Below are 14,761 nucleotides of genomic sequence, written 5' to 3'. Positions count from 1 at the left end.
AACACATGTCCACATACCTGTCCCTACATCCTTCCTGCTGCTGGAGAAGTGCTGCTGTGAAGGGTGATTCAGAAGCCCTCGCTCCTTCCATCAATTACATAGAAGGAGCCTTGCCTGGACTTCAGTCTGGTTTTTAAGCAGTCTCCACAGAGACTCCACAGAGACACTGTGTTGGTCAGTGTCAATATTAAGGATATATTTGAACAGTGAACCAATATGCAAAAATGAACCAATCTGGGGAAAACGGCTTGAGTGGCCAGAGTTCAGAGAAGGAAAGAAATTTTGAGCCTGAGCTCTGTGCATACTTGTGACCAAAGCAACGCGGCAGGAGAGCCCCCTCCACTGGAATGCTGAGGGAGGGCGAGGAGGAGGCGGAGCACGGAAGGCAAAGGGTGGGCCTGACCGCACAGGATTCTGCCGTGGGACAGGGGATGCAGCCGTCGAGGGCCTGTGAGCAACGGTCAGGGGATGGGCCAACACCAGGGGCGGTGTGGGGCCATGTGCTGCAGACCAGCTCACTCAGAGGCGAAGCTGGTCCACTGGGAGGTGAACCAATTGGGCAGCATCCCCACTGGGGTGTCCTGGATGCAGGGCAGGGGTGGTGATGGAGGACAGGGTCAGCCCACAGACCAGAGATTGCCCAGCATGTCCAAAAGGACAAAGAAGGAAGAGACTGAGACAGAAGCTGGAAATGTTGGTTAGGGTGAGCATCATGGCCAGGCAGAGGCATGGCACAGGACAGCCCTGACAGAGACTCAGGACCACAAAAGCAGCTCTGGAGTGACAGGGAAGGCCCCAGGTGAGGTTTCTTTCTGCTCCTTCCCACAGACACCATAGCTGCTTCCCAGCATCCTGATCTCAGGTATCACTGCACTACATCAGAGCTGGCCTCGAGCACAGGCAGCCAAGGACAGGGAGGAGGCTCAGGCCTCTGGCACAGTGGAAGAGAAGTGGAGAAATCTGAGCAAATATTGGCAGTGAAAAAAGACCCTGCTTGTGTTTTGTTTCCCATACATGACTAGATGCCACAGAGGATGGGAGGCCCAGGTACATCAAGAGGAGCTGGTGGAAGACAGAGGCTGGAAGTAGAGAAGCCAGGAGGTTGTAGTAGGAAGGGTAAAAGCAATCCCTGCTCCTTGTTGTCTGTAACCCAGTCCTGATATTCCTCAGGGAGAGGGAAAGGACCATGTCCAAGACTGACCTCCAGGGTCCCCTCTTTCCCCAGGTACTCCCAGTCCTGCTGAGACCACTGCAGTTTCCCAGAGACACCTCCAAGCTGAACACAGGCATCTTCTGGAGGGTCAGTCTGGTCTCGAGGTTTTGTATTTGAGATGCAAATGCCACTGCAGGCTCAGAGGCCACTAACACATACGTCTCCCAGGCAGCCTGATGAATATGGGTTCAGGGGGATAACTGCAAGCCCAGTAGGAGCTGTGTGTGTCATACATCCTGCAACAGGGGAAATCAGCACATCTTGTAACTGCTATGCAAGGGGTTGGGAAGCACACACTCATTCACCCAGGATCAGCTCGCTGGAAATACAAAGTGTTTTGCTATTGCCATTCTAAGGCAAAAAGAAACTGAAAAAGAGAGGGCTGTGCCATCCAGGACGTACATAAGTCTGCCAAAAAAATTTGATTCCTCTGTTGGCTATAATTACAAATCTGTACACAGCAGGAAAGCTAGCAAAGCCACTAAAAAAATAAATTAAATTAAAAAAAAAAGGCAAAAAAAAAAAAAAGGCAAGCTGGTCATATGCTTCTGCTTATTCCTTCTCAGAACAGTAGGGGGAGAAAAGAGATCAACTTAAAATTCATGATGGTCAGTCTTGTTACACTTCATTAGCTTTCTCAAATCCTTGCCATACGTCTCCCAGGGCAATGTTCACTCAGACTTCCCTCCACTCAGCACAGGAAAAAAGGCTTCAAAGGGTGATTAAAGACCAAGAGGCCCAATTTAGGTTGCTCTGAACTAGCCTGTGGGTATGAAGAGCTTAATGCTTATCTTCTAGAAAGGATGGATCATAAGAGGATCTTGTGAGGCTGAGTGACAATTATCTTATACCACAGCACACCTTCAGCCAACTGCTCTAGAAGACAGAATTTTCTACTGTGCATGAAGCACAAGTCTTACACTGAATGGCTGTGGGAACTGAGGTTGTTTAGCCTAGAGAAAAGGAGGCTGAGGGGCTCCTTATCACTCTGTATAACTGTCTGAAATGGGGTTCTAGCAAGGTGGGGGTTGGTCTGTTCTCCCAAGTAACTAGTGATAGGACAAGAGAAAATGGCCTCAAGATGTGCCATGGGACTTTAGGTTGGGTATTAGAAAAAATTTCTTCAGCAAAAGAGTTACCCAAGCATTGGAACAGGCTGTGCAGGGAAGTGATGGAATCACCATCCCTGGATGTGTTTGAAAGTCACGTAGATATGGTGCTCATGGACATGGTCTAGCAGTGGTACAGTTAACGGTTGGACTCAATGATCTTAAAGGTCTTTTCCAACGTAAATGATTCTATAATTCTATAGCAGTGGATAAAGACATTACCTGTTCTTAAACACCTGCTGCTGACCACCTGAAATTTCAGAATGTGGATTGTAAACCAGTTACTTCAGTCTTCCTTTCTCTCCCACTCCACCAAAGTAAAAGGAAGGATATTAATGCACCATAAACTGAGATATCTTGTATCTTTAAATAATATCTATCTACTGGAAGCTCAGGATCTGACAGATTCCACCACAGAAACAAACAAAATTCTTCAGCTGTGCAGCCCAGCCCCTGAGGTCTTGACATGGCTTGTGACTTTTGGCAAAGGAGACAGCAGAACACCACAAAACAAACAAACAAACAAACAAACAAACAGCCCTTCACGCTGCAGACACTCTTTGCTACCCCAGGAGAAGAAAGAGATTCATAGTAATGGGTAGGGATTTAGTAGTTTCCTTTGTGAATGTTGTAGGGTTCACGTTCAGCTCTTGGTCCTGATTTAGGAAAGCCTCTAAGTCTAGTGCTAATGCCACTTTCTTGAACTCTTTCATTTGTGGAGCTTAGTTATCATTTGCACTGTTTTTTAAGATATGCCCAACAGATGTATGCTGGACTGGCAAAACACTGGTGAGAACTCTCAGTGGGACCGTTTTGCTTATTCAAAACTATGTATGTGCTCATAGAAACGATGACTAATACTACGTGGTCTGTGGCCACAAAACTGCTCTTGCTAGATTTAAAAGTAATTTAAAAATCACCAGCTATTTGGTGAGGGAACTTCTGGTGAGGGAACTTTCCAAGGTAAGTAAATTTCACAGCTGAATTTCTCAGTGTAAATTCTATTCAAATCCTTCCCCATAGCTACCTATTCATAAAACAGCCAGATGCTTGACAGCAATCTTAAAATAGCCTGCTACAAGTAACAATTGCATGGAAATTATCAGACAGGTGAAAATCTGCCTTTCTAGCAGTATGAAGAATTCCATATTAGTAGTTATATTTGCTGTGTCATCATACAATGATGCGTGTATGAATGACTGTCCTTCATCTGAATGGCTCCACCCAGACAATCCCATTTTGCAGGTCCTGTAGAAGTTGATTCCTCCACAGAATGAGGTTCCACAGGATGATGTTAGAAGATCCTGGGGAGAAAACTGCAACAGTCTGCATAGCACACACAAATGTGACCTTTCCTTTGTCACATAAAGTAATTTGGGGGTTTCTGAGTTAAAGCAGGGAGGCTGCTTGCCTGCTTCTCCTTGTGCCTACTGAAGGGTTTTCAGAACTGATGGGCTCTGTTTTACCCCTGCTCCTTCAAGCACATAATTCCACGTTTATATGTGATATATAAACTTACTTTCTGGTCATCAGAAAGGCAAGAAGGTAAGTCAGATTGGGGCCAGCCCTATTTCTGTGGAGTGGAGATACTCATGTGCTCTGCTTATTTTTAGCAGAAGATGGTGGGTAAATCTGAGCCAGCACGTTTTTCATTCAATCTGTCCCTCGACACTAACAGATGGCACTTCCTTGTGCCAAGCATTAATGCACTTTACGCTGGCGCTCAGCATCAGGACACAAAGCCTGCCAAGTCCCTGCTAAATCTGCAGACGCCAGGAAAACTCACAATAAACAACTAGCCAGCAACACAAGTTTTCCCTCTACCTCCAAAGCAGCAAGGAAGCAGTGCTAGTGCAATGGTGCCAGCTGCTCTCCAGCTCGTGGCTATCAATGCAGCAAAGAAAGGTTCTAGACTATGGCAAAAGGGGCCTCGAGGCCATGAACACAGGTACATACCTATAGATGGAGGGAGATTCATCTGCTTCATGGGAATTAGCCTAAAACTGAGCTTTGAGAACCCTGACAATATTTTCTTTACTGCTCAAACATCTCCTTCCTGAGTTCAGCTAGGCTAAGGATTAATTCTCACCAGGTGCTGGGAGGGGGCCACAACCAGGATGGACAATGGACTAAACTGCGAGGAGCTCACTCTGTTTTACAGGTCATCATGTTTATTCCTTGAATACAAGCATCCAAAATTCTCGAGCTGTAAAATTCCTGTTTCTTTCCACCAGGTGCCTCAGTACCCAGGCTTCTCTCTTGGATTGCTCGAAGGTTGGTATCCACATCTCTCGGAGAGAAGCCCGGCCAGGGTTTGGAGATGAGAACGAGAATGCCTTAGGTTTGGGGCAGCTCAGATGGTTAACCTGAGCTTTCCACCTCTGGGGCAGCCATCCCTGGCAAGGGAGAGAAACAAAAGGGGTTATTCAGGGACCCTGGGAGATAGGGAAAAAAACTGCCATGCCATTAGTAAACTATTAAAGCCTATCAGGAACCTCTTCCTTCCTGGTACAGGCTCTAGCCATGTCCCTGTTGCTGTCAGAGGGGAAGCTCTCCCCACAGTGTCCAGGACAAGGCCAGCCACACTGCCAAGAAGCCCGAGTCTCAGATCAAGTCTGGCTGCAAATGAGCAGAACCAGCCAACCCAAACTGAAACTCTAAGGCAAGGAGTTCTACTTTCATCATTATATTCTGCTTTCATATTTAATATGCACATACTTAATGAGATTTTTTTTAATGAGAAAAACAAGCCATGAACCTGACCAGGAGAGCAAACTGATCTTCATAATCGTCTTGACCGGAGAGCCAAAAAACCAAAGGCAACGAATATCTATAATATCTGGATCTAACCTTTTCTAGACCTCTCCATGCTTGTATTCCTAACTCAGAGAGAGAACATCTGTTCACATTTGCACCAGATTCAAAGAGGAAAGCCTGGTTAGATGTAATGCTTACCAGCTCACATTCCCCACCACTTCAGCTCATCTAAGTAACTGCAAATGCTTTCTTCATCTCCCTTCCACTGGCTGACCACAAAGTGTACTGCTCAGACTGTGACCAGCTAACATATAGCCTGATGGATACAGGAAAGCTGTAGCATACTAGAGCCACTGGCCAGTTCCATTATGGGACACAAAAAGATGTGTTTCTTTTATTCATGCTCATAACTGAGCTCGTGGAGAGTTTAAAAAAAAATGGCTACAGACTGTCGGTACATAAACATGAAAACTCTAAAGAAAGGGACCTCCAACGATTTAGTCCAGTTCCCTCTTTCAAGCACGTCTAATCATAACTGTTTGCCTAGGGCAACATTGAGTTGAGTCTTAACCTCCAAGGACAGAGACCCCACAAACTCTCTGGGCAACCTGCTTCCAAATGTGCCAGGTCATTTAATGTAAGTCAACAAATTAGGCTACTTTCTGTAGCCTGACAAAAAACTCCTCCTTGAACAATTCAAGCCTTCTGCTGAAATGATCACAAACTCAACTGTCAACGTGTATGAGCCCAAGCACTGCAGCAGTATGAGGAACACATGCTCTGACCATTCACCCACACCTTCTGCCAACACCTTTTGACAAGAGGATGCACAGCCCACTGGCACTGAAATACCAGTGGTTGTAGGCTGACCAGAAATCTGGCAATCAAACTTCCTGGGACAAATCTTAGCCTAGTGCCGTTTTAAAGCCTCTCTGAGACACAAGGAGAAAGTCACATGTACCTTTTCCTTCCTCCTGATGTTTTCCCACACTCTGTTACACACCATGCACTCGAAGGTCTCAATGTAGTTGTCCTGAGTGATATCTTGCACTCCCCACTTGCGTTCCTTCATGGCGGTAAGTAGCCTTGGATTGGAAATATCCCCTTTCAGCTTCCACTGTAGGTAGGATTCATATTCTCGATCATTTGTATCCAGTGTTCTGATATAGTGAGCCAGCTCCCGAGGGTGTGAAAAGCTTGAGACCAGGATTGCACTTCTGTTACTAGGAAGCCAATCTACAATGCTGGGAGACCCAAAATACACTGGTACCACTCCCAGCTTCAGTGGCCGCCAGAGCTTTTCGGTGATGTAATCTTCACAGACAGCGTTTTCAAAAGCAAGAATGAACTTGTACTGTGCTAGTATTTCATAGAAGTTCCCATCATCCATGGCGGTTGGATTTCTGAGATGCTGAGGAAGGTCTCTGTTATGCAGACACTCCCCATAAGAGTCTACTTCAATATGGCACATCAGCTCACGCACATAGCTGTCCCGGTCCGACGGAGGGTTGCAGTCAGACTGCACGTACACAAGCGGTGCAAGCCGCTTCCTCAGGCTGTTCTTCATCTGCAGCGGGATCATGTACCTCAAAGACTTCAAGACTTCTACACCTTCAAGGTACTGAGTGGTCAGTGGTAGGTGAGAATGGCGGCTAAAAGTTGCTGTGTGGTTGAATAAAGTGATGGATGGTTCGTGGAAGAGTTTGTAGTTGTTTTTCGGCGACTCTTCGTGGAAAAGGGCCCAGTCGTGATAGTCTTTACGAGGGAGGGGTAGGCTGTCTACACTGAAGTCAGTACCTAAACAGAAGCACGCATTCTTTAGTCTGCTCCCATCTATCGTGCAATACAAACTACAACAACACAGAAGCCCAGTTTCAATTCAGTATCCACCCTACAGCCCTTGCATTTATGACACTCTAAGGCAGCACTGCAAAGACAGCTATTCAAGCGAAGGCAGAGGAGTGCTGCAACAGATAAAAGCGAATTTGGCAGCAGCAGAATCTTGAGAATGGGGATCAGCAGTTAATATTAGATGTGGTTTCCTTTCAGGTCATATTAGTTTGAACACCTCCCATGTCAAGAGGCTCAATAGGAACTTTGTATTTTAATACACTGAAACAAGACTAATAAGATGCTTAATAATTCCCTGGTTTTGTAAATAGGGGGACAGATGGTATTGCCTCTATCTTTGATGTGATGGAAATGGTTACTGCACGGCTCAATTTGGTTCAAGTTAGCAAAATAACAAAAAGGAAGCTAAAATATCGAACAGGGTTAAGGAGGAAAATAACAAGAATGACTTCAAGTCTTGAAAAGACATTGTACTACAGAGACTTTGGAAATCAATCTGTTTATCAAAGAGAGAATTAAGAGGTGATGTATAACAGCTGCCTAACAGGTACATAAAGAAGTAGCTTCTGGCAGCAGATGGCTCCTCAAGCTAATAGTAGAAGAAGAACCATATCTAAACTCTAAAACCAGACCACTGCAGCCGCTTGCAGCTCCCTGCAAGGACAGGGAGCTTCCAGAAAAAATTAGGAAAGATGAGGTGGAAGCTTTAGGACAAACCTAGAAGCTTTTTCTCAAAGGCTGGTCTATGCAAAACTGACTCAAAATACCAGCTTGTGAAGCTGACCTTAGACCTCTCTTCAGTACCGCTGTACTACACTCATGCAACTAGCCATATTGCAGACTAAATGCAAAGCTGATGAGTCTCTGGCAAGCTGCTTCCTCAGTGTCTTCTAACTGTGACTGGTTCTTACTTAAGTACAGGCATGGAATATACAAAACTTTTAACTGGTATTGTCACGCAAAGGAGATTCATAAACTGAAACAGTGAACAACTGGTTTAAAAAACATCACAAATCCCTTTTCTTTGGGCAACCTATTCGACCATCCCAGTCACATTAATAACTTTTCACTCTCTCTTCTACAACTGGTGTGAAAAAAAGAGGGAGCTAGCAAAAGTCTAACACAGAATTTTGATCTAAAACCTAATATGTAAAGAATGAAAAAGAATGCCCAATGGTTTTTGTGGCTGCACAAGGCTGCCAAGATGATTCCAAGGACGACGTTATAAAACCAGCATAAGACCTTGCTACTGCAGTGAATATAGATGTTAGCTGCCAGTAACATATAAACCTCACACAGAGCAAGATCATTCAAGAGCATCAGGTGTTTTTTTTTTTAAGGCCACTGTTTGACCTTCTGTTTTCACTGAAGGGTGATCCCAAGCCCTCAATACTAAAAGGATGAAGGGCTGTGCCAGTCACCGAAAAATGCGATTTCCTGCCTCTGTTTTTGAAGCGTCCTAGTGACACAAGTTTCTAGTGAAAAAAATGGAAAGTGAATCAAATTCTCACAGAGAACTTTATAAGCCCTATCTTGTTTTGAAAACATTTTATTCTAAGTGATGCCCAGAAGAGAAACAGCAGTGCACACAGGCTATAATGAAATGCTGTGGATTGAAAGCACAGCACTTCAGATCTGTCTCTTGCCAGGGTGCTCCCTCTTTAAAGCAGCATTGCAGGGAAGAGGGAAGGAAAACACAGGAACGAATGAGACACGGACAAGGATGACACAGAGACAAAAATGCAACATATAAAACTTACTAAGCAAAGAGAGAATTTGGCAAAGAGAAACTTGGAGAAAAACGCATTATAAATCAGAGCATATCAGAAGGGCCGACTCTAATACAACAATCAATCCCAGTCCAACAAGCAGACAATAAGCTTTTAAGGGCTAAAGGGAAGATAACATGTTCCCTACCTCATGAGATAAAGGAAATAAAGGAGATTATGAAGGGATGAAGAATGCACAACAAGAGTACAACTAGGAGCAATTTCAACTTCCAAAGTATTAATTAGAAATCTTAGATATGTGGCAAAGTGCAGAAGAGGATGGATGCTGACAGGCAAAGTTCTGCATTCTAGGAGACATCTTACACTCAGGATTCATACTCCAAAGAATGAACACTCCAGCATATGAAAGCTGGACACCCTCCTCTCTTGGGAAGAACACCCCTGAAGCTCTGATAGCATGGCACCAGATGCAGCTCATGCTGACTCAGTTGCATTGGCAGCTCACGCTACAAGCAAAACTCAGTGAAATATGTGACACTGAAAAGATGGAGTTGGGAATCCCTTCCAAAAACAGAGATAGAATCCAGCAAGTGGATGCCACATCTCACTTCCAAACAGAAGATGCTGACGCTGGACAAAGTCATAACCTATAGGCTTCCCAGGCCAGAACAGTAAGCCAGGACAAATTGCAGGGAAGGTGTTCCTAGCAAAGAAGGTCTGCTGGAAAACATCTGTAGTTCATACTTTTGCATAGTGCTTTTCCTGAGCTTTGGATCATTCCTCTCTTGACTAGCTTACTAACCAAATATTAGGGGAAAAGTAATGCAGTTTCTTTGGAAGGTGGAAACCATGTCTGGATACAACCTTAGCATGAAATGAGAGAGAGAGAGACAGAGAGACAGAGAGTGTCTCAGTGTGTGTGTCTCTGCATGCATACACATGTACATTACCAGCCGACAAAGCTGACCTACTTTGTCTAAAAGATTAGCCATGAGAAGTTTTTGGTTCACTGTTAACAACAAAGATAATGGCCCCTCTTTCCTATATTTCCAGTTCACCTGTACCCTGAGTTGATGAAATTCAGGACTCTTATTTATTTTGTTTTGTTTCCAGACAAAGTCATTGAACCCACCAGCTACAGAAAACCATTTGGCTCTATTTTTCTACCTAAAATTCACTTTTTCTCTGAAAAGCAACTGCGTGGGGAAAAAGAACAAAATTTTAAAAATAAGGCCTACTGAAAAAAAAAAAAAAGGCATCTTTTGTATTTTGTAGGCTCACTTTTCAGTACATATAGTGAGAAGTTTCTCAGGTGGCAGAGCCAAAGCAGCCCAGAAGCTGCACTAGCTACTGCTCCCTCTGCAGAATCACCAAGTTTCTTTCACTACTTTGCATTTACATTCTGCTAGCAATCTCTCAGCACATGAGGCAGGAAAGTTGCACAGTTACCAGCGAGGGCATCATTTTGAGACAAAAGACTTGCACAAGTGCAACAAAAGCCTTGCAGAGGCTCTGCTACGGGTGACAAGCCAGAAGGCTGAAAAAAGCTGGCTTGATCTCAGAATGTCTTTTCATGACTTGGCAACTGTGGGAAATTATCTTTTCTCCCATAAACAGGGAGCATGTGACTGGAAAGCAGCATGAGACAAGGCAACATTCATCCCATAGATGTGAACGTTCACTTTTCAGAGTACTTTTGCAGAGTATGTGCACCTCTGGATCAGTATCAGGCAAAGTTTAGCGTAATGAGCTGAGTAAGTTTCCTGCTCTCAGTGATTACCACCTAGAATATTTAATCTCTATGGGAAAATAACTGGACAGGAGGGAAAAAATACAGCTTTTCAGGAGGGAAAGTTACTCCTTTAAAAAGAAACAGTTCCTTACCATAAAACAGAAATGCCCTCGTCATCTGATTGTCCTGGTAGGTTTTGTTGATAGTGAAGAAGCAAATATCCTCTCCACACTGACCCAATCTCCCTGTCTCTCCAGTCAGGGGAGACCACCAGAGCAGGACAGGATAGTGATTTATGTCAGATGCTGTCTTGAAGCTGCTGTGAAGTTCCTGTTTCTCAAGATGAGAAGTGTGCCTCTCCACAGGCTTTAATGGGCCACTGTGTAAACTGGAGATTACTGACACTTTATTCTCTGAGTTGCCCAGTTCCATGATAACCTTTGGAGAAATAAGCATACACATCACAGCACATCAGTCATCAGCCAGGACATCTGCTTGACAAATTAGTGTTTAAGAGTTAAGCGCTAGGTTGGCATGTCAAGTTTCTATCAGTCCAAGTGGATGCATTTCACTGAGTCAGCCACCATGCAGGTGATCTTATGTCAAAACAGAAAAGCTTTAATTTGAATTTGTAAGAAGGAGGCAGGAAATACATTTCTGTGCTGAGATATGGCTGCATCACATGTTATTGAACAACACAAATTCTACTTTCTCCCTGGAAAAATCACAAAAATGGAGAACAGCCTTTCAGCAGCCAGGTTTCTTCTGGAAATGAGCTTCAAAAAAAAAAAAAAAACCAAGAAATTTTCACATCTCTGTGTGGCCATCTGTACTCATGTCTATTAATTTTTAAATTAAGAAAATAATACTGAATAACTGAATAAAGCAGGCGCAGTATGGTCTTAAAGACAATGAACTACAACTTCATGGATAAACAGAGGAGAAAAATCCCATCTGTATGCAGGGAAGTGAAGATGTACCAGTATGAGCCACCATTGACAGATCTCAAACCCTATAAGGAACCTTAAAAAATCACCACCCACAGGAGAAACTTCTAGCACTGCTCACCACCAGGCATGAGCCAGAAGATCTGGGGGATTTCTGGTGCCCATGACGCCACCACTCTTTTATACAGGTAGTACCTGCTACAAAAGTGTCTTGAGGCAGAGAATGCTGTTGAGTGAAGTGACAGCAATGGTGCCAGCAGGTATTGCCACAGGTTACATAGCTCCTCCTCTTAGCTTCAGTGGGGCAGAGACCTCCCTGCTACCATGCAAATCAGTTTTTGCACATGGACCTACACAGGCAGTGCACAATGCCACTGCAGGAACAGTAGACTAAACAGGCTCTGTGCAACAGGGGATACTGGACAGTGCACACAGGAGCCTGCACAAAGCACAGCTGTGCAGAAAAATACAGAAACCACTCCCACGATGGTGAGTGGATAAGATACTAGCTGGGGAAAAGACTCATATGTCTAATAGTTTGACAAGATGTAACTGCAGCAATATAACTGAAAAAATAAAGTGTAACTAATTCATGTCCAGGTTTCTGCAGGAACATGCTCTTTCTCTGATTCTAAATTTTGCTCTGGCAGAACTTAGGTAGTCTACATTTGCACATAATTTCTAGTAACTTTCTCTGAACTCCTGGGGGAGTTCAACTAGTCCCAACTAGCAGCTTGTGTGCTGCATCAGTCCCAGCACCAGGACACCAAGTGTCACCATCAGTGAGCATTCCCAGATAAAAAAATCTCATCTAGACATAGGGAAGCTCTAACCAGCTCCAAAACTGCTTAGCTGCAGAGGTGCAGCAGTCATAAACTCTCCCAGTCAAGATCCCAAAGACTTGCTAGCATTGCTCCTATGCTAAATCACCTTTGGATGCCTTGTTCAGGGGAACAGAGCCAAAGGTGACCATCAGTGCCAGTGACTACCCCCCAAGAAATGGTTGCAACTTGGAGTAGGCAGATGTCCTGGGAAGACCTTCAGAGGTCACCCTGCTGGCTCTGCTGGATCTTACCTGAAGCACCGGTCTAAACCAGAGCACCAGCTCAGAGCACAGGGCAAACAGAAAGACATCTCTGGGGCAGATCCTGTCCCTCCCCTGACTGAACTCTCCTACAGTCCATGACTGCCAAAAAAGGATGATTCAATTTGCCTAGAAGTTGTTCTCTTCTAATGAAAATCTAGGGTAGCCTGCACTGGCCACAAATTAATATGCCTACACAGTGATTTTTTTCTCTCCTGCATTTTTCTACTGAGCAGCTATGGGACTTCCCAATGCTAAGAGTAGCCTTTGAATCAAGAGTCATGGGCAGATTTCCATCATCACTTACTGATGTGCTCAGATTTCTCTGGTCCGTCTGCCACAAACTCTGTTGTGGCAGACAAGAAACAAACTCTATTATGGCAGACATAAAAAAAACCAGGAGAGGCGAAGCTAGATGCATGGCATACTATGGTATACCACCCTTGAGAAACATCTCCAGGAGCCAGGAAGATAAGCAAGAAAGGTGTACTCTGTGTAATATCACTTCCTGTGAAATGTCACTTCTGGAGTCAGCTGTTACCACCAGGCCAATGCCGCTGACAGGTTCTTTGAATACTCCTCTTAAAGAAGAGACTTGTAGGAAAAACATGTCACCTTCAGTGCTCTCTCTTCTCCCACAGTTGTGTCGTACTTTGAGAGAAATCTCATGCACACCACACCCCACCTTGCCCCTGTACCTGGAGTGTCACCACAAGGAAAATGGCAGCTGCAAAGCAGAAGCAAGATGCCCATAGTTTCTTCCTCCTCATCCTGATCATGCTGCACTGCCAGGCCTGCCAGAGCAGTCAGAGCTAGGCATCAGGAAGGCTAGCTTGTCTGCAGTCTTCAGACTTCGCTGCACTGCTTTCCCACTCCATCCCTATTTCTCTTCATGCTAACAACTGCTGAAAAAGAATACAGCATTAATAAAGACCATTTCTCCAGTTCAGTGGTTAGCTTGATGTCTACCAGTAGCTATTGGTAGGTGCCAGAGCCACATCTTGAGCCAAGTATCCAGAAAGCACCCTGAACAAAACAACACTCTCATGTGCAGACCCAGGCATCTACTCTCCCTTCAGTCATCCTGGACTTGGGCATCCTCTGTAAGTCATACATTCTCTCATCTTTGCATTCAGTGTAGAGAGATGCTGATGGGATTGACAGCTCAGTCTTGTGTGGGAAGGGCAACCCTTTCCTGAGTTTCAGATGTCAAACCATGCTGGGTTTTCACCAAACTCTCAAACAGGTGAGCAATGAAAGTTTCCATCCCTGAAAATGTGCCTGGAAGAGGCACACAACTATATGGCCTTGGGACTTCCTATATAGCAGTCTTCTGGGTCTTCTGTCTGCTAGCATAACTAGTGCAATGCATACAGAAAATAATCATACAGCACACACACAAACTGTTTACACCATAAAACGTTTAAACTTATTGACTTCCCCTTCCCCTGTAATCTACATCTACGCTGGTCTGCATCTTCTTGAGTAACTCTTCCCCTTTCTCAATGATTTTTTCAGCTTACACAGAGCCCTACTGTTTTGTTGCTTGATGGATGTTACACTGTGAAAATCCCAACTCCTGACAACAGGAGTACGTGCCGAGTCCATCTCTGTCTTAAAAAAAACAAAGGATTGGACTTTATGTTCAACACAGAGGAATAAAGTTTGAAAATACGGATATTCTGAAAGCTCAGCAAGCACAAATACAAACACACAAAAATGTTTAATAAATTGCTGGTTTAAAACTCATCTCTTTCAGAGATGTACCTTCTATAATTTAAACTGGTTAAAGAAGGTGTGTGCGATTGTATTGCCTCCACGCACACATGCACCTACCAGCTTTCCCTCCATCCTAATGCCGCTCACAAAGTGCTAAAAGCCTGACAAAGAGGAATGGATCTCAGACTACTGCCTCCCTCAGTACCACCTCTGTCTTGCTGGCAGACAGAGACAAAAAAAAGATCCTGTTTCTGCTTTCACAGCAACGTGAGTTCATCCCTTCTCATCGACCATCACAAAAGCCTCTTTACTAAAACCTCACATGAAACTATGCTGTGTGAATTCTGCTCTGCATGGCGCAGCTGCTTTTTAAGTTTTTGCGTGGGCACAAAAGTGCGCACGGCTGCTCTTTGAGCGCTTCTCAAATCAGGTAGGATCTTTTATAAAACCCCTCCATCTTCCTTGCATCCTGCATTACAGCCAAATGGGGCACCATGAGGGGAAGGGGCTGAATTCTGCCCACAACTGTGTTGGTGAAAATCTACCCAAAGCACACCCTGGAGAACAGTGGCTTTAACACCACGTGTCCTACCCTATGCGTGGCAAAAAGCAAGATCCT

General features: G+C 44.5%; 1 protein-coding gene across 1 annotated transcript; it reads right to left on the bottom strand.

The window, feature by feature from the left end:
• Window positions 1-4,461: 4,461 nt before the first annotated feature.
• Window positions 4,462-13,314, bottom strand: FUT10 (fucosyltransferase 10 (alpha (1,3) fucosyltransferase)). Its single transcript, XM_008941553.1, has 4 exons — window positions 13,122-13,314; window positions 10,545-10,830; window positions 6,041-6,876; window positions 4,462-4,718 (listed from the first exon to the last, which is right to left on the bottom strand). The coding sequence occupies exons 1-4, from the start codon at window positions 13,200-13,202 to the stop codon at window positions 4,494-4,496; spliced, it is 1,428 nt and encodes a 475-aa protein (XP_008939801.1). The 5' UTR covers window positions 13,203-13,314; the 3' UTR covers window positions 4,462-4,493.
• Between the last annotated feature and the right edge of the window lie 1,447 nt (window positions 13,315-14,761).

Source organism: Merops nubicus, unplaced genomic scaffold, assembly GCF_000691845.1.
Source record: "Merops nubicus isolate BGI_N331 unplaced genomic scaffold, ASM69184v1 scaffold47165, whole genome shotgun sequence".
NCBI lineage: Eukaryota > Metazoa > Chordata > Aves > Coraciiformes > Meropidae > Merops > Merops nubicus.
Note: the sequence above shows the minus strand (reverse complement) of the source record. Positions and strands in the feature narration are given on the sequence as shown.

Bases quoted from the DNA above. Each gene is read 5' to 3' on its own strand.
- FUT10 (XM_008941553.1), bottom strand. From the start codon at position 13,202: ATGATCAGGATGAGGAGGAAGAAACTATGGGCATCTTGCTTCTGCTTT. The intron at 10,831-13,121 runs GTACAGGGGCAA...ATTTCTCCAAAG, and splicing joins TCCTTGTGGTGACACTCCAG to GTTATCATGGAACTGGGCAA. The intron at 4,719-6,040 runs GTACATGTGACT...CTCCCTTGCCAG, and splicing joins ACATCAGGAGGAAGGAAAAG to GGATGGCTGCCCCAGAGGTG.